The 20,159-nt window shown below is 32.4% G+C and overlaps 2 protein-coding genes and 1 pseudogene across 5 annotated transcripts; 1 reads left to right on the plus strand and 2 right to left on the minus strand.

Annotated features, from left to right (window-relative positions):
• Positions 1-2,562: 2,562 nt before the first annotated feature.
• LOC129295750 (nicotinate phosphoribosyltransferase 1-like) lies at positions 2,563-6,240 on the minus strand. The gene is made up of 7 exons (XM_054934309.1): positions 6,070-6,240; positions 5,597-5,979; positions 4,879-5,026; positions 4,245-4,364; positions 3,997-4,131; positions 3,836-3,897; positions 2,563-2,674 (listed from the first exon to the last, which is right to left on the minus strand). Exons 2-7 carry the CDS (start codon positions 5,761-5,763, stop codon positions 2,578-2,580), a joined length of 729 nt encoding a protein of 242 aa, XP_054790284.1. The 5' UTR covers positions 5,764-5,979; positions 6,070-6,240; the 3' UTR covers positions 2,563-2,577.
• Positions 6,241-8,695: 2,455 nt separating this feature from the next.
• Positions 8,696-11,547, minus strand: LOC129295751 (transcription factor SPATULA-like). 4 transcript variants are annotated; one of them, XM_054934313.1, is made up of 7 exons: positions 11,095-11,547; positions 10,868-10,963; positions 10,687-10,752; positions 10,519-10,584; positions 9,307-9,591; positions 9,160-9,226; positions 8,696-9,037 (listed from the first exon to the last, which is right to left on the minus strand). In XM_054934313.1, the coding sequence occupies exons 1-7, from the start codon at positions 11,464-11,466 to the stop codon at positions 8,931-8,933; spliced, it is 1,059 nt and encodes a 352-aa protein (XP_054790288.1). In that variant the 5' UTR covers positions 11,467-11,547; the 3' UTR covers positions 8,696-8,930. The 4 variants fall into 4 exon arrangements, with proteins under 4 accessions (XP_054790288.1, XP_054790286.1, XP_054790287.1 ...); XM_054934311.1 differs by having other exon boundaries at positions 9,148-9,226; XM_054934312.1 differs by having other exon boundaries at positions 9,160-9,229.
• Positions 11,548-13,512: 1,965 nt separating this feature from the next.
• LOC129295747 (metal-nicotianamine transporter YSL3-like) lies at positions 13,513-15,230 on the plus strand (annotated as a pseudogene).
• The last annotated feature ends 4,929 nt before the right edge of the window (positions 15,231-20,159 follow it).

The following is a 20,159-nucleotide window of genomic DNA, read 5'->3' on the forward strand; positions in this document are numbered from 1 at the left end:
AATTACTTTTCCTTTTTAACCCCTGAGAAGATAAGTGATAGGAACAGGTCTGCATCGGTGATTAAGAATTTAAAAATTATGAATAAATCTCAAGCATTGAGCTGAATCGTAATCAGACTCCCACAGAAACAATATTTCTCGATGATATGCATCTTTACTATTTTAACAGAGTCTCCTATATTAGGCTACAGCAATCTTTTCTGTTGAACTAGTTCACATAGGGCATCATGAGAGATTTGCAGGATTTTCCCACAATTTTTTGGACATTTCAAGCTAAAGAAATACCAACAATTTATATACCATTTGCAGTTGCAAGAAATAGAAACTTATAATGAAATACTTACATCATATGTATCTACGAGGGCAAGAACTATCAGGAAATGCCAGTGCATATGATGTGAATGCTGCCAGCTCACTTTGATTAGTCTCACAAAATTTGCCACGTAGTGAATTTGACCACTGCAAAGTATAAACATCCATCATCTCACACACATAATTCTATCTTTCATCCGGTAACTCTGCCAGAGATAAAGAGATGCTAGAATGATAGTCATCATTGATAACCTTGGGACAAAACGATCTTCTTCTTCTTCTTAATGATAGTCATCATCGACAACCTTGGGACAAAACGATTCTTCTTCTTCTTCTCCCTTTTTTTTCCATTGTGAGAAAAATAGTTTAAGGGAGTTTTCACAATGAGGAACAAGGACTAGAATTTTTTCCCAAGGATTCACTGTCCATGGCAAATTTTAACTTGGAATAAACATTATTCCTATAAGAAATCATCCAGTGGCCTCTGATTCTCATCGCCTTGGTTTAAAAATGCCTTTATGCAATATGCAGGCCCCTAATTTTCCTCCAAGGGAATAACAAAATTTATATTTTTTACCTCATTTTGTGGGTAGTCAACTGTGTGATCGCATATCATATATTATAGGTTTTCTTTCTCTGATTCTCCTCTCTCTCTGCCGACCAAACATCAGGAGAATTGTTATCCTCTGTCTTAGTTCTCTCAGTTATAAATATATGTGCTGGCTCTACTTTTATTAATAACATATGGTATTAATTATTTCAGTTATTTTCAGTCCTAATCTCTGGCCTTAAATTCTCACAGCTACTGGGCATGAAATTATATCAAAAATTTCATTCCTATAGCTAAAAAAGGAAAAAGAAAAAAAAAGAAAAAGAAAATATCCTTTCACAATTGTGAAAGTTCAAAAGATAACTAAAAAAATTTGAAGTTTACCAATACTTGCCATTCTCACCGTCAAAGACCAAATATCTCAATGGTCAAAGCTTTTAGGAGAAGGTTAACTTTTTATTAATATCTTTAACAAGCATGTTCACAGAAAAGCCTTTTTGAACTTGAAATGTAGAAAAAGCACAGCATATAAAACAGTGTACAGAAAGACTAATTAACACACAACTTAAATTCTGAGGAAAAGGCTTAATGGATTATATTAACATCCCCAACTTTCTCTAATCAATCACTATTATGTTCTTTCATCCGCCAGGGCAGTTAGACAACGCATTCAAATAGTTAATAGAGAGAAGTACATAATTAACACACGAAGGATGCAACGGCCCATATCATGACACCTGAATTTTGCTCAGCCATGATTGAGCCAAACTAACAAAGTCCTCACATGTACTTGAGCCATCTTGTCTTTGAAGTGATTTATCTATAATCTCGTCAGGCTCTGCAAGTTAAAATAAGCAAAGTATGTAAAACAGAATGAATCATTTTACACAGCAAATGAAAATTTTCACACAAAAGCCACCCAAAAACTGATAAAAATATGCTCAACAAAACTTCAGAAAGAAGTTCAATTGTCCTGTTTAGAGGGGATCTATCTCATAATTTTGAAGTTTCATATGGTCTAACTTCAAATTTATGGGGTCTAACGCACATTTCAATGAAAAATGAAAAGGGAAAAGGTTTGCTTAATTTCTCATTTGTTTCTATCATATTCACCCAGTTTGCTTAGGCTTGTACAGTTGCTTTTGTCTTCACCATAATCTCCACCATGATTCCAACAATGAATCTGTTCTTTTTTATTCCCAAATTCTCAGCATTAGAATTCAAACAGGTTTATAAATGTCTAAAGTCTGAACTATTTATGCTGCAGAGTAAGACCTTACAACTTGAAATTGGGGCATGAAAAATAAAAATTGCAGCAAACAACAGAATGTTGCCATTTACTAGTACACTTGTATATCTTTTCCAATATGTATGACTTTCCTATTCACTAATGCATAGAAACTAGGATAAATACCACACAACAAGCCTTGTCCCACAAAGTGGAATCAGTTACATGGATTGCATCATGTCATTACACCCCTATCAACAACCAACTGCTTATAATATGGAAATAAATATTAGAAATATATAATCAAACAAAATTATGTTCCACTTTTAAGTATGTGCATGGATAGGTTAAGCAAGAATCTTTCTGCTTTGAACTGCATTGGGAGACATATCACTACAAATGAACTAGCATATGAAATGAAAAAGTTCATTAAACATCAGCCAAATATAATAATAGTCACTCCTTGTTCACCCAAAAAAAAAAAAAATCAAGTGAAATGATCACACACCATATATGAGCTAACAAAAGCATGAGAATGAGTGCCACGAAGGGGTATGCCAAATAACCTTCCTGCTGCAACATTGCTATTGAAACACAGCATGAAAAAGTCAAGTTATTAAAAAGAAAAAAACTATTAAGAATCTTCCAAACCAAAGATAAAGAAAAGGTAAATCATATTTTCTCATACCAATCTCACTCCCTAAGTTTTGACATAGTAATGTTACTTCTAGCACCTCATATTTGTACATACAGCTAGTTTTAATGATAATGTTCATAACATGACACTCACATGCCTAATATCCTGAATGTTTTCAGACTGTTAATCTATATGAGCAAATAAGAGGCGATGCCATATTTTTGTCCAACTAATCATGTGGAAATTTATGCACATTCAATACAACATCTAAGGAATGGGGCCATAAGAGAGTTGATTATGTCATCTCTCAATAATTGATAAATTTTTGTTTGGAAATGTGAGAGCCATCATGAGGGGTATCAACATTAAATAGTAGGTTGGGAAATAACGTCCCAGTTTATGAAATAAAATAAAGAGGGAAGACATTGCAATTGCATTGACATTAATGCAAGAACTTATATACTAATGTTCATCCATCACCACCCATCTGAATTATGAAATAAAGTAGCCTCACAAAATTCATAACTAATGATTTTTTGTTTGTACAATCAGATTACTAAATGGAACTACTCATGATTGAATGGTTGGTTAGTTCAAGATTTTATATCATCAACTGACCTATTTCTGTCCTGTCATACTAAATATGGTAGATTTGTGATGACGTATTACCAGAATATTTGAAATATTCTAGACTCTATTATTTTGAAGGCCTTGAGTCATATATTACAATGTACAAACCCACAGCAATTACTCTGCACTCACGTAAGAGCAGAGGATTTACCTATTCATAAACAATAGTTAAAAGAAAAATGCCCTCTTGTTTTAGATCAATAGTAAAGTAAAGCATTACAACTTCTCAAATAAAAATATTTATGTCATAACAACATCCTATTAACATTAATTCTAGCACTCGAGTAGATTATAGCAATGTAAAGAGTTAAGTCAACAAAATCTTAAGCGTGGAAAGTCAATAACTGCTAGAAAAGCATAATATAATAAACAAAATAGTGAAATATTAAATAAGTGATATGGTATAAAAGTTACTCAGCAAAATACTTCAATGCCCAACATTCTAAATGCAGTTTTAAGAAATCAGTAATGATAATACCTTGTTGCATCAAATCCTCCAATATAGCAGTACTTTGATGCTCCTATTGCACCATCAGGCCCCTACATTCAGAATAATAGATTCTTCTGATGAATTCTGAGAAAGGCCAACTGTTCCTAAGTTTACTTGCAGTAAACATTATTTCTGGAAAGCTTAGTTACCTGAGCCCTTCGTAGTCCAAACTCAAGTAGAAGTTTGGATTTCCCAGCAACAAAACGATGCCTAGCAGCATTAGTAGTAACTAATGATGCATAATTAACTAGATTCACAAAGGGTGTTTCCAGCAATTGAACCAGCTGAGCAGCATACAAGCATATAGGTCACTTTAGCATAAGAGTCGTATGCGTTCTTCAAAAGGAAATAGTATTCAATAGATGTCTTTAAATGGTAGTAACAAGCAAGTACTCACAGCAATTGGTCCTTCAATTCTCAATAGAGGTGTCTTAGGAAAAACAACCGTTCCCTCAGGAATTGCATATACCTCCACATCAGAGCAATCAATTCCTCTAAGATATTCAAAGAAACCATCCTATGAAAAGATCAACAATTACTAATGAGTCAAACAATTCACATGAAGAGAGAAATTAAAATAATGAAGGCCAACATAAATAAGCGCCACACATAATTACTGTAAAGAAAAGTATCAGCTATATCATTAAGGAACGCAACAAGATGCATATGGAAGCTCATTAACATTTCATGCTTAACATGGACATCATTTCACCAAGAAATCCAAATGATTGTAACTTTATTTAAGTATGCATATCTTAGGATTTGTCCCATTCCAAGCAAAGCTAGACAACATGTCTCAAGACTTTTGTGAACAAAAAGACATCTAGGTTAAGGTTCTTTCTTCTAATCTATGTGGTACTATTTCTTTAACAGCTAGCGACATGCTACAATCTAGCTTCTGCTCACTATTACCATAAGATAAAATTTCAGCAAGACACTTTGACAAATGATGGAGAGAACTTTAACCCTTTCATTGTGAAGAAAAGCCTGCTAATGACAAACCGGTGGGAGAGCTTTATAGCTTGGTTTACCTCACATGATGTAGGTAAAGTATGCTGGATGAATTTGATCTCCTCCTCTGTGAATTTGAAATTAGCTATGAACTTTATGCATTCTTCCAAACCAGCAAAGACTGTATACTCCCCACCAAAAGGATTCTTACGAAAATATAAATCAAACCTGAACCAAGTTAGAATCTCTATTAGACTAATACAAAAATCTTCTTATTAAAATTTCAAAGAACACCTGAGCACTAAAAGAAAATAAGCACGGGTATGCCACTAAGAAAGAAAGCGAGGACAAGCTCGGGATCTTTGGAGCGGTCAGTAAGGAGCCAATGAACTAGACAACGACAATGAAGTATATAGGTTCTGTAGTCATGGATGAACTAAATTCATTAATACAACAGAAATCATAAATAGAGCTAATTCATCTGAGAAGAACGCGTATGTTAGACTTAAGTAACATCTACACGTTATTTCTCTTAAACATTCATTTGCCGTCGTAGTCAATGGAATCAACCAATGAAAGCCTTTAAACGAGGACAAAGATATTCAACGCTTGCAATTCGTTACAACCAATCTTAAATAATAATTTGTGTTCTGTTCTTTCCAAGACTTGCAGGCCATTAAAAGAAAGGGAAAGGCAATACAGAATTTGAATCCCTGCTACCTTCAGTTGCATTTCTTAGGAGAAACAGAGGATAAAGGCAATAAACAAAACAGATGAAAACTAAAAACGATCACTCACACAGCTCGTTCTTGATGCTTGCCAGCTTTCCAGTAAGCGTAAGCCATAGTAAATTGGTAGAGATCCGTGAGCAGAGGCGAAACCATCGGGTTCGTGGGTCCATCAATAACCCGACCCGTATTCTGCTCAGTCGGGCCGTTCTCCTTCACCTTCATTGTTTTCTCCATCGAATTCCTAGGGTTTTCCCTGATTTTCTTTTTCTACCAAAATCTTTGTATTGCCGTGCTTTTCGTAGCTCGTGTATCTCTTATATGCTTCCCAGAGCGCTATCAATATAAAAGGTGAAACGAGCGCGAGCGTCACGCACGGGGTTAAAGAAGACAAACAAAGGTGGAGGGATGGTTCGTTGAAGTTTATCAGGAAATGTAGGTGTTGGACTCAAACTGGAAAACGAAAAGGAAGAAGAAGGAGAATTAAAAATGAATAAAAGGATAAAAAGTGGATCAAGATGAGACAAAAGCTCGATGTGTGACCTTGGGTTCAACGCAATTGGGCATTTTCGGACGAGAACAAATTCATCCTCTGTGGACTACACAGCTTCGTCGCCCCTTAACGACTTTCTCGATCACGTGGCAGCTTCTCTGGTCTCCATTGTTTATCTGCTTCGTCACTGATTTGTTTTTGCTAACTACAAGTCGCCAGGTTCCCCAACGGACTCTCGGCCACCTTTAGTTGTCAGCCGCCTGAGTTAACATCAACATCGTCCCCGTCAATTTAACCGGTTAAAAATTAATTATTATAAAATTTATTGATAATAAATTTTATAATAATTAATCTTTTTATATAAAATTTCAACATAATTCTTCCACCATAATAAATTTTATGATAATTAATTTTTTTATATGAGATTTTAATATAATTCTTTCACCACTTGAGAACCTCTAGATAAGTATGCCAGTAATATTTTTAGACTCTCAAAATTTAAAAATGCTAATTAAATACCTCATTAACATTTAGAAAAAATATATAACTTAAAAAATTCATGGAGGAAGTAACAAGAAATTAGCCCCAATTTATAAGGTGTTTCTATATTTATTAATAAAGTTTATTGGATACAATTTACAATTTTCATTTTAGTTTTTTTATAAGTTTCTAAAATTACTGTTCATCATTAATAAAAGGGTGAGGGGAAAAATTATTTAAATAGTAAAATAATGAGAGGTGATATTGAAATAATTATTAACATTAGGATTTTATTTTTGGCAAAACATCTTATATTTTGAAACATAGAATTACTTCTAAAAATGTTTTATAAAATGGGATGTAGTAAGTTTTATTTTAAACTTTCATTATCTTATTAGAATATTGTTAATGTTGTATAAATTATGAAGTCTTATGTTTTATGTATTTAATTTTTGGCCCGAAACATATTTAAGGAAAGTTAAAGAAAGTTATACCTTTGTGCAATTTGAATCATGCATGATAACGAACCGGCCACTAAAATTCATTTCGAAATGCTGTTGATTCATGATCATGATAATTAATATTATTTTAAGTCATGTCTTATATAATAAATAATACCATTTCAGCTATGTTTAGTGACTATCCGGCCACTAAATTCATTTTAAAATTATGCTGATTCATGACCATGATGATTAATATGTTTTTGTACTGGGAGTCTAATTTTATGATTTTAATAAGCAGTAATACATATGAACTATTATTTCTCAATCTTTATTATTCAATTCATTCAATTTGCTAAACAATGCGTTAATAAAAAGTAATGCGTTTTACATATGGAACTTTGAATTTTTGTTTAGACTTGCACATGTTTATCACACAAAAAAAAATCAAAAGTAAAATTAAAAGTGTGCTAGCGTCAACAGGAGAAATAATAAAAGAAAAATGCGCATTTGAATGACAAACAAAAGGCAATTGAATAATACCCTGACTAAGAATAGTCAAAAAAAAAAAAATTGTGAGGAATAAAATAGTCTAAAAGTTTTGCTTTGACGGTCTTACTTTGTTTTTTAGTCACTGGACCAATTCTCTTTCCTTGTTTTGAATGGTATACTTTGAAGTCTGAAGTATTGGTTAAAAAAAAAAAAACACTTTGAAGTCTGAAGTATTGGTTAAAAAAAAAAAACACTTTGAAGTCTAAAGTCATAATTTAAGGCTATGTTTGGTTTTCATTTTGGGATGCTAGAAGTCTTTTGGAGAAGCTCTTTGCGTTCAAAAGTTGTTTGAACACGTTTTTAATTGTGAGAAAGTCCATTTGGAGACTTCTTTTCTTTTATTTTTTTACATTTAAAAAGTATTTTCTTCAAAAAGCTCAAAATTCTTGCATCGAAATTTTCCAAAAGCAAAAAGTCAAATGCCCAAGGGTGAAAACAAACAGGCTCTTACTAATGTGATTGATATAACTAATAAATACAAGAAATTTCAATCAATACGTTTAGTTATGATTTATTTTTTTTATTATCGATTATAGAAGACCAATGTAGCTTATGTTTAATGATAGCTAAGAAAGACAAGCTAATTGTCACTGAAAAAGGAGGGAAAAAAATACTAATAGCTGAGAGAGGCTTACGATTTAAGTATCTACAAAGAAGATTAAAGAATATCACCAAGCATTCTATCCCCTTAATCGTTATCGCAGGGATCAACGAAAAATCACGTTTGGCTCGAAAGCATCTTTGTTTTTCGCAAAGAATGTGCTTTTCAAGGACTCGGCATCGTAGAACAGCAAAAGCAAGGCTCTTATTCTTATGGATTAGGTTATAACACATTTCACTTTAATAAATAGTAAAGCATCCTAGGACTAACTTTGGCTAACATCTCCCTTTCATTGTTCAATCTTATAAGAAAGAGTTGTATTATTCATAAATTATCAATAATGTCTCACGTTTTTTTTTTGTTAAATATTCCTTTCAAATTTGAATAGTAGGAGTGGGACATGAGTCATCTTGTCTTTTGGCATTTGTCAAGAACCCAGGCCTGTTCATTAAGCTTAAATGACCAAAGTTCAAGTTCTAATTCTAAATTAAATAAAGTAAATACAGAAGACTCCGTTTTAATGGCGGAAAATGTGTGGCTTCTACAAGAGGCAAAAGCTGGCCAATGCAGGTATACGGTATTCCCACAAACAACTAAGCTAGCTTCATTCTCGTAATCATCACAATATGGATTTTGAATATTCTTCTACAAGTCCATTGTCATTGGATCCTGTCTCAAACAAACAAAATTTAAGACATGGCCAATGCACTTGATATGTAAATCAATGTTATATGCTTGGATCCAGATCCCATGCACCACATTTTAGCTACTACTTAACTGACAAGTATGAACCTAAAAATTAAGTTGTGTTCATTCTGTCTTAAAATGACTTCTCTCGCTAATCTCTTCCCGCAATGCATGTTTTCAATTCTTCACTCCGGTCGTTTTGCTTATCAAAGGCGAGTGATACTGAAGCCAACGTACCTGACTCAAATTCTCGTACAGCTGAGAAAACAAAAGGACAAAAAATAGAGGACATGAGCATGTTTGTTTGTGTATACTGTCAATTCTGTCAGATAATCAAATAATCATATAAGATGTCAAGATCATCACACTCTGAGAATCACCCATAGGATTGGTATTTGAATCTTCTGCATTTAATTGTTTGTGCTGATATAAGTCCTCCCTGCATATCTGCTTTATAATTCAAGAAAACAAGTCTGAAATTGACCGCTATCGGACAGACAAAAACATGTAACAAAACTTGAGCATACCTCAGAAGATGATGCTTTGAGTTCAAAGGGTCTAAGGTGCCCTATGATTTGAGAATCCAACCCAAAAGGTGTTTCTGAATTGATTATATTTAAATGAGAGGGCACAGTGCGTTTGTTAGATAGATTGGATTCATTGTCAAGAGGCATAGTAGTAGTTAAGTTTAAAGGACACGACCCGTCTTCTTCTTCGCCATACTCAACTCTCATCTGAGACAGTTGCAGAGGCTGCAAGCCTTCAGCGAAGCACGTAGGAAGCAAATTCAATCCGTTTCTTACAGACAGCATCTGAAGTATTAATCATTAGAACATATCAGAAACACACTGACCAAAGAAGTGTTCACCTACATTTAAGGACAAGTGACCATTTCACTGAGATTTTGCAACCATAAGGTATAGACAGCATCATATATAATATGTGAAAACCATAGGAGCGTTCATATTGATTGCTCTATAAAATACACGGGCGCCGCCCAAAAATTGCAATGTTGCATCGCACAGAACCCAATAAAACAAAAGCCTTTTCTATGCAGGATAATAACTTCCAAGATAAGTCTATAGGATTGCTTAATCAAGCTCCAAAATTTACAACCAACCCAGGAAGCAGAAACAAAAAAGTATCAAGGCCCTAAGGAAGGACAGTGCAATCACTATGCTATAAAAGCAGTGAAGATGAGCAATGGCACTTCAATTTTTTGCCACCACATGAAGCATCCGACATTCTGTTTTTCGCATGGTCTCGGCATCAATACAATGTAACAGTTTACTACTTGAAGTGCATATTGTTTAATCTTTTCTTAAAACCATGGTTCCAGCTAAACTTTTCTCAAATTCTCCAACTTTCAATTACTTGCCAGGTTCTGCAGATAATTGTTCCCACCCCTAACTTTACATCAAAATTATGACAATGGATAAACTTCAGGTGCTACAATGTTTTCTGTGACAGTCAATTTTTACTAACCTCAAAATAAGGATTTAGAATGATGAATACCAAATGAATATTTTGTAAAATCAAGAAAACCATTTTTGACAGGTTGTTGAAAATTATTTCCTTCTTTTTTCTTGTCTTCTGAGTTGCGCGCATCAAGGTCTTCCAGTATCAAGCAATGGAATTACAAAATTGTACAACGAGATCTATGCCTACAGTATGAATTCTGTCATCAATCAAGTAAAAATGGCGGGGATAAAATTACTGGTTTTAAAAGAGATATTCACCTGTACTTGAAGCTGAAGCTGTTTAAGATACTCAATAGCTTCATCAAGCATCGACGCCTTGTCAGTCTGCCAAGACCATAGACAAGAATCACCCATGTCAGCGGAAAATGACTCCCAAAACCTCAAGCGAACCTATATTAAACTAAGTGAAAAAGAAACTTAAAGTACCTTATTTGAATTTGGAATTAGATTCTGCAAAGCCTTCAGCTTTTCGTTGATCCGACTCCTCCTTCGCTGATCCAGAAGTAAAAGAAAACCAGAAAGAAATTTACACAAGCATGAAAAAGAAAATATCAAATCCAAGTACACCGGCAAAAACGGCCATGTTACACAATCATATTCCAATAACCTTCTCAGACAAGTTATGAACTTCTGCAGCTCTGCTTCTCTTCGATGAACGCCTAGGAGGAACTGACTTTGGAACCATTGCTTCAACCGTACCCTCCTAAATACAACAATGAACTGTTAAGTGACTGAGTTGCGTTTTCACTTCAGATCTTAGGAAACTCAAAAGATCCCGAGAATGGACAGAGCAAACATATAAAACCAAGGTACTCATCAGTCTGATAACAGTACCTCACTGTCATAATCATACTCATCAGTCTCATTCTCGCTTACTCCGACCGAGGAGGACGACACATTTGCAGCAGAACCCCCCTTCACGTAAGATGAGAGAAAGGCACGGTTTTTAGAGGCAGAATCAACGCCTGAGATTACATCTTGAAGAAGAGAAGATGGGTATGAAAGGCTGGCATTTTGATGCTCGGAAGCGTTGGGTGCGTTTTCAGGCACGTGGGTGAGGAGGGAAGACAGTGGCGGTGCGTCGGAGGAGGAGGGAGGAGGGAGGAGAATCTGATGCAGAAAAAGGGAAAATTCGTCTGGAGGTGAGGTTGAAGACGAAGAAGAGGGAATAACGTTACTCTTTCCATAGCCGTACATATCCCCCATGTCTCTCTGCTTCTCAGCTTTTAGATATCAATAGGAGAGTCAAGAGGGTGCTTCGTTTTTCCACACAGTTGGTTGCAGAATTTCTTTGTTGGGTTCGTGTAGTTTGGAGGGCTGCTTTGTCTTTATAAGCGTAAGTAAACGAGTAATGTACTTTTCGAAACTGATGACGTGCTCCGATATGGGAAATTGTGGGCGGGTTTAGTATCCAAATTATGACACCAGCCAGTATCACGCGCCACAGGAGCGTGAATGCAAACATCAACATTTTCATGCTCGAGCCCCATACCGTCATTAAAATTATTTTAAAATTATGAAATCCTCTCCCCTATATCTATTTAAAAAATATTTATAAAATTGTGTGCCTAGGAAATGACTCATAGCCCAAAGAATATTTATAAAATTACTTGTAGGTTACAATATTAATTTTGTCTGCATGACCAGAACAAGATTTATAATCATGATCTTCCACAAGCAAGCAATGGCGACCCACAATACAGGTAAGGGGCAACTTCACCCCTCATATGCATGTAGTATTCAATAATTCTTCCTTTCTATATCTATATTTTTTTGAAATAATTCTGTTTGAGATATAATGGTAATTAAATGTAATACATCTAATGAGAATTCTAATATAATCTTTTCTTCCCATTAATCCCTCCCTTTTATATTTATATGCTCATATACACACGTCCCAAATACACACACACACTTAAAAATAGGCACCATTATGCAGGTGTGTGTTATTATATTTATATACATATACAATAAGTTATACATATATATAGAGCTTTTACAAATATAGCTCATGTTATAGAATTAAATCAAGCAAACAACTTAATATTTATTATATTTTATATTATAACTAATTTATTATATTTATTAATGATATATTGTTATATATTAATAATAATTTTTTTATAAATTTTTAAATTTTTAATAATAAATTTATTGTACATTAATGATAAATTTTTTATATATCAATATAAACTGGTCACACTTTTAAATTTTCAAAAATTTAGTCTATATTTTGTGGGCACAAGATTTTTAAATTTTTAATAATAGACCTCTTTTATATATTTTTTAAGTAAAATGTTTTAGCATATAAAACTACCCTTCATATTAAATAGGAGTAAAATATATCGATGCCTTTCAAATATATTATAATTATCCCATTACTATGAAAGAGTATGTTTTACTTAAAACTAAATCAAATCAAATAATAAATTGAATCAGAGAATGTAAGGAAATATATTAAAAATATAACAAGCACTATATGTAATTATACTTAATTTATTATATACTATTTTTTAGTTGGCAAATTATTATTTATGATAAAAATTAAAATATTTAATAAACTATATATAATAATTAATTTCTGGAAAATTCCCCAAACTCTTGAGACTGGTCCAATCCAGTATACCATTACTTTGTGTTCAATAAAACGGTTGAAAAATTCAACCTGATTTAGTATTAATTTTTTAATCTAAGATTTCGCCAAATGTTAAAGTAGTACTAGTAATTTAATATTGACTTGAATAGCAAAGAATTAAGTACTTGATATCCCTGATTTCCTTAACAAATAACCTATCTTCCATATTATTCTAATTTTTTTTAATTTTTCTATAGAACGTGCACAAATATATATTATTTTCATATTAATAATCCCAAAACTCCTAACTATCGGCAATGAGCATTCAGTAATCTAAAATTAAAAAAAATAAAAATAACTCATAATATTATTTTAATATATGTAATACTAATTAATTCATTAAATCTCTCAAACATTCGTTAATTTATAATGTTAAAAGCTTTCTTAGTTTGCAGCCTATCAAGTTGGCTGTTTTATTGGAGAGATTATTTTCTTTTACTTTTTGGCTAGTGACAGGACAATTTTCTAAATGCATACGAAGTAATTTGAGAGAGGTGAGGTGGGACGGTCATAATTTGTAATATCTTCGTAGTCGAAGCAGGGTCAGACAATCACCAGACACAACCATAGGATGATCTGAAATGAAATGAAGTGTTCTTGAGAAAAAGCATTCCAATATGGGTGGCCTATACAGTGTATATATATTCTTTGCCGTTATCTCCACTGTCGCTGTCCCTCTCATGTTCCCTCGATTGAAGTGGTACTTCATAATCGTTGCTTACCTCCTCGCCCTTGCCCTCAGCTTCTACAACTACGACGTTGGCTTAATCGACATCAACATGGCCTATAACTGTGGCAAGGTGGCTCTCTTCATCCTCACCACTATGTCTAGCAAAAATGATGCCTTCATCATTGGACTCATTGGCTATGGCCTCATCAAATCAATGGTCTCCATCTCATCAAATCTAATGCATGACTTCAAAACCGGACACCTTGCCTTCACTTCTCCCCAGTCCATGCTCTTAACACAAGCCATAGGCATGTCGATGGGATGTGTGGTGGCCCCTCTGTGTTTCTCCTTGTTTTACAAGGCCTTCGATGTCGGGAATTTGAACGGAGAATACAGAGCACCACAAGCTCTCATGTGTAGAAATATGGCGATTTTGGACGTTAAAGGCTTCTTTACATTGCCACAACATTGCTTGGAGTTATGTTACGAATTTTTCACCTTCATTGCGGTAGCCAACTTGGTGAGGGATGTGGGAGAGGGCCCTCCCCATTTTTTTCCCTTCATTTTTCCTATTTTTACCATTTTAATTATTTTATTAAATAATTTTTTAAATGATAAAATTAATGAATGATAGAGATGGGAGAAATGGAGTAAAAAAAAAAAATGGAGAAACCTCTCTGTCGAGAAATGTGAGCCCAAAGAGGGTGGATCAATGAATCCTACCTCCAATGGTGGTGGTGGTGTCATTTTTAGTGAGGATTTATTTTTTAATAGACATCTGTGTAGGTAATGTGATGCTGTATGTGTAGCATAAGTTGAATATTAAATAGAAAATTTTGATAGGTGACAAACCAACTAAGCATTTGACACTATAAATTAACATACATTTAACAAATTTGATAAATTTATCATTATTGTACTTATTAAAATAATATTATGAGTATTTATATTATTATTTTTACTTTAGGCTACTAGATAGTTTTCACAAATGGGTTTATGGATATTTTTATCTTTTTACCCAATTATTTATGTCAATGATTTCATATTTCAAAACTATTTTAAATTTAAATTATCTAAAAATCTAGTAGTTAACTTTTTAAGACAAAAATACCATTAAATATCATACAATGAATAATTTAGTTTTATGATCCTTAAAGGGAGAAATCCAATAAAATTCCATATAAAAAATGAAAATATAATAAAATCCAACAAAACGTTAAAATACACTTAAAGCTTCAAGTTCATTTAATATAAATATACTTTTATATTCAATTACCAACATATCCTTGCATCTACCTCCTTGCTGAGCTGCTTGGAACGCTGCTTCACCGTTGATCTCTCCCTCACTGGACTTCCTTTGTCTACGGCTTCTCCTGCTCCCCTGACTCCACCCGTGTCACCCAAATCACCCTCAATCCCACCGGCTACTCTGGTTCACCCCTCTTTTTCATATGCACGAGCTTGGAAATGAGAATGAAGTTGCTTTTGCCTAAGCCTTTCATTGTCCTCGGTGAAAGCGGTGGAGGAGTTGTAGTTAGTGCTGTTTATAAGGAGAAGCGATCAGCGGTGAATTACACCATTTGTGCCGGTCGCCGTTCGGAGTCGCTGGGAGGAGATCGAGATGCTGAGTCTGAAAGGAAAGGGAATGAAAGTGGGGAACGTTGACGCTGGTGCTGTGATGGTTCTACTGAGTGATGATGATGAGGCTGAGCCTTTTACTTCCAATAGCTTTCGCACAGCAAGTGCTTCTCTCCGTTTTCCTTCGGTTGAGCCATTTTCCTCCGGCACAATCTTTCTAAATATCCATCCTGTATTCAGTTCAGAAATACGAGATTGACATTCACTAATGATGACAAAAGAAGGAACAAGACTCAAATTCGAGGAGAGAAGATTGCCGGTGAATGAACAGGAATTGCTGACGGCGGATGGTGAACGGCAAATTTCCAGAAGAAGCCGGGGCAAGAAGAGGGAGAGGTACAAAGATATTTTCATAATGAATTAATATACAATTTAAACTTTATGGACAATTTGAGCTTAAACATTTAAAAAATGTATTATAAATTTTAAATAATTATAGTTGATATAATTTTATCCTAACGTTAAATTTAAATTAATTTTTTTTAATTTTTTTTAAAATTAAGGCCTAATATGTCAGTTTTACCAAATAGTATTCTCTCTCTCTCCTATTTTTATTTGAGAAAAATCATATATTATATCTTGTTTTTTAAAAATTAACGGACATTTGTTTGAATTTATAGTGAGATGAAATTATCTCAATTTTAATTATTTAATATTAAGAATAGGCTCTCTCTGTTCAAAAAATAAAGTATTTTTAATCAAATTTTACCTCTCAATAAATAGTTACATACTTTTAAACTAATTCTATCTTTTCATGTTTACTCCTATTAAATACCCTATAATAAATATAAAATTATTATTAATAAGGACACTTTTGAAAAAAAAAAGGCAATGATTATATCTCAAAAGATTAAAAATACCTTATGTTTTTGAACATCTAATTTCTTAAAAAATACTTTATATTTTTAAACGAAGGAAGTATCTTTTAAAAGTTTAAAATTCAAATCATTTATAGACTTATAGTTTAGGGGGAATGGTATTAAGGGCCTTAAAAATAGAGTTCATTACATTTAGGGCCTAAATCATTCTGAAATTGCTCTGCGGGCCTTAGGGCCCCAATTGCAATTTTTTTTAGAACAAAAATATTATTTTATCTTTTGTTTGATTTGAATTTAGAACCTATGCAAACTCTTGAAGCAATGGAATAAATCATACACGACAGAACATTCACTATACACAAAAACGATGTCCAGGCATGATTAACAGAAAGTCTATGCATTTTGAGTATTTCATTGGCCTAGAGTCTAACAAAAATGACTAGATAGACCATGCACAACACAACATCCACTATGCACCAGACTATGTTCACGCATGTTCAACAGAAAGTCCATACATTTTGAATATTTTACTAGCCTAGACTCAACAAAATGACTAGTTAGGCAGACCATGCATAACACAACATTCATCATGCACAAGACAATGTCCACACATACTTAACAGAAAGTTCATGCATTTTGAGTATTTCACTAGCCTTGGTTCTAACAAAAATGATTGGCAAACCATGAACAACACAACATTTACTATGCACCAAACTATGTTCATGCATGCTCAATAGAAAGTCCATGTATTTTGAATATTTTATTAGCCTAGGCTCAACAAAAGACTAGTTAGGCAAACCATGCATAACACAATATTCACTATGTACGAGATAATGTCCACACATGTTTAACAGAAAGTCCATGCATTTCGAGTATTTCACTAGCCTAGACTCTAACAAAAATGACTAGGCAGACCATGCACAACACAACATCTACTATGCACCAAACTATGTTCACGCATGCTCAATAGAAAGTTCATACATTTTGAATATTTTACTAGCCTAGACTCAACAAAATGACTAGTTAGGCAGACCATGTATAACACAACATCGGCTATGCACAAGATAATGTCCACACATGCTCAATAGAAAGTCTATACATTTTGAGTATTTCATTAGTTTAAGCTTTACAAAAATGACTAGGCAAACCATGCGCAACACAACATCCACTATATACCAGACTATGTCCACGCATGCTCAATAAAAAATCCATGCATTTCCAATATTAAGAAGGGTAATTATATCATATATGTAGAATTTTATGTTAGTACTGGCCTAGGTACTAAAACAAGTACCCACATGAAATTTGACATGATATTTCAAGTTTGATATATATAAAAAGCTAGCCACTATATTTAAAACATCTAATAGTTGTTTATCTATATACAAACAAAAAACATCTATGATTCCCAATTACCCAAAAAATATTACTTGGGAATGGTTCCATATACATAATTATAGTTGCCTATATACATCAAAAAGGAACAATATGACTACTTCTCATGTTGGGTTAGGATTCTTGCATGTCTTGCCATTGTGTCCAGCCTTCCCATATCTTGAACAATGATAAATCTTCTTTTATTTTAATCTGTAATAAATAAATTAATCTAGGTAAATGTTCACATATAGAAACTCAACTTTTATTTTACACAACTCAAAGTTAAATATAAATAACTCAAAGTTTATTTTTGCACAGTAGATATTTCAACATCTTTGACAGCATATTTTATTAACATTGGAAGTCATATTTTATTCAATTCACATATCAAAGTCTAATATGAACAAGTCAACTATCACTATTATACAATAATTAATCCACTCTAAAACTTTCACAGCCAACTTAATGGTTTAGCAACCGTTAGCTTATATCAGTAGGTTAGGCTTAACAAAATGCATAAGTAGGCAAATAATGTATAACAATACCCACGATGCACAACATAAGGTTCATATATTTTTAACTGAAAATTCATATGATTCTACTTTATCAATAAGCTAAACTTAACAAATTTCTCAAGTTAGGCAAATAGTGCACAATATAACATCTACTATGCACAACACAAGGTTCATATATTCTCACCTGAAAGTCATGTGAATTCAATTTATCATTAGATTATGCTTAACAAAATGAACAACAACTTAAAGTTCATTTTTACACAACAAATACTCTAAAATTTCTTATAGGAGATTTTCTTTATATTGGATCATATTTTATTCAGTTCACATGTAAAAGTTCAATATGAACAAGTCAACTATCATTATTATATAACAACTAATCCACTTTAAAACTTTCATGATCAAAATGGTTCAATAACATTTTGCTCAGATCAGCAGTAGAATCACAAAACAAACAAGTAAACTAGCAGGCTCAAAGATCTATGTTTCACACGAGAGATCTATTACAACTTCAACAACTAAAAGACACATATGCATCGAATCAACGAAGGAAAAATAAAATTGAAGATCCTTACCTCTAAACAATAATGATAGAAACTTCAAGAAACAGATAATGTCGCTCGAATAAGGAAGACGAAGAAGATCAACAATGGCTAGTGATGTGCAAGGAAAGAGAGAAAAAATCATAAACTGTGCTCCATCTATCAACACCCATGACTTCTACACTCATCTACGCCTACAACGATCAATAACAACAGAGCAATGACTAGTGAATGAGAAAGAAGACAAGAAAAATAATAAATCATGCTTCATTTGTTTTGTTTCTTTGAGGGTTCATGCACCATTTCTGGTTCAAATTAAATAAAGGGTAAAATAATACTTTTGCTTTAAAAAATATTGCAATTGGGGCCCTAAGAATTGTAGAATAATTTCAGATTGATTTAGGCTTTAAGCATAATAAACTCTATTTTTAGAGCCTTTAATGCCATTCTCCCTGTAGTTTATAGTTTTGAATTGCATATTAACCTTTTTTTTATAATTGAATGTAAAATCATATTTACATTAAAAAGACTTAAAATTTTAAAAATATTTTAATGTTTCGTGAGATTTTATAAGGATGGTTCTTGTAGACCTCTTTTTACTTTTTATAGTAATTTTTAATTTTTGATTATTATAGTAAATAAAAAATAAAAGATTATAAAGATTTTATAATAGAAAAGGCGGGTATGGGTCTTATAGGGAAAATAAGCGGTGAATATAAAACTAATACTAAAAAATCTTTTCTTCACACTATAATATAGAATATCTTCTAAAAATTTTGCTTAATTTAAAATATTGTATTAATAATTTTTATAATTATTTTTTAACTATACCTTGCTTCATTTATTACATTTTTTTTAAGAATGATATATTAAAATTTCAATTATCAATATTAAGGCACTTAGAAAAAGTATTTAATAAGGATATAATTAAAAAGATGTAAATTTTTTAAAACATATAAATTTCATTAAATATACTTTATAATCTTATTGTTTTAAAGCAAGAATATAAATTTTTAGAAATATTTTTAATTTAATATAAAATATAATTAGAGAATCAAATATAATAAATAGGGAAAGGTGATATTGAACAAATATAATCAATGAAACTTTAAAGCATTTTATAATTTAGGACACTAAATTATTTCCAAATGTGTCTTGAAAATTAAGTGGAGGGAGTATATATATCACAACTTACTTTATATTATATTTATTTTTATACAAAAAAGAAATACTTCATGAAAATTAATGGATCTCAATTTCAAAAAAAAAAATAAATGGTATATATGAAACCTATAATAAGAAAATATATGTGAAATGTGCAACAAAATTCAAATGAAAATTACACAAATTGTAAAATTGTATGTAAAAGAGAAATATAACATAAAAAATAAGTTGCTAATTGAAATAAATTTTAATATATAGAATCCAAAAATAAGTAAACTTGGCTCAGGTTCATCTCATATTCTCAAAACCTTTTCCTTTAAAATTAATTATTTTTTAAAATTAATATTTATTAAATGGGCTCGGGTTGAGCCTGGAAATCCATTTTTTTCTAATTTTTTTGAAAATTAGGTTTGACATTATAATATTATATATTCATTATTTAAAATATAGATTATAATGTTTTAAAATTCATAATAAATAATATAAATCATTATTTTAAAGTACCCTATATAGTTCGGGAAGACCACAGAAGCAGTACTA

Source organism: Prosopis cineraria, unplaced genomic scaffold (genome assembly GCF_029017545.1).
Source record: "Prosopis cineraria cultivar Desert tree isolate PC_DT_omini unplaced genomic scaffold, ASM2901754v1 PC181, whole genome shotgun sequence".
Taxonomy (NCBI): domain Eukaryota; kingdom Viridiplantae; phylum Streptophyta; class Magnoliopsida; order Fabales; family Fabaceae; genus Prosopis; species Prosopis cineraria.

Excerpts from the sequence above, each read along its gene's own strand:
- LOC129295750 (XM_054934309.1), bottom strand. The coding sequence starts at position 5,763 with ATGGAGAAAACAATGAAGGTGAAGGAGAACGGCCCGACTGAGCAGAAT. Across the intron at positions 5,027-5,596 it reads AAGCATCAAGAACGAGCTGT|GTTTGATTTATATTTTCGTA; the intron begins GTGAGTGATCGT and ends AACTTGGTTCAG. Across the intron at positions 4,365-4,878 it reads CTTTACCTACATCATGTGAG|GATGGTTTCTTTGAATATCT; the intron begins GTAAACCAAGCT and ends ATCTTTTCATAG.
- LOC129295751 (XM_054934310.1), bottom strand. The coding sequence starts at position 11,466 with ATGGGGGATATGTACGGCTATGGAAAGAGTAACGTTATTCCCTCTTCT. Across the intron at positions 10,753-10,867 it reads TTCATAACTTGTCTGAGAAG|CGAAGGAGGAGTCGGATCAA; the intron begins GTTATTGGAATA and ends CTTCTGGATCAG. Across the intron at positions 9,230-9,306 it reads TCAAAGCATCATCTTCTGAG|CAGATATGCAGGGAGGACTT; the intron begins GTATGCTCAAGT and ends TGAATTATAAAG.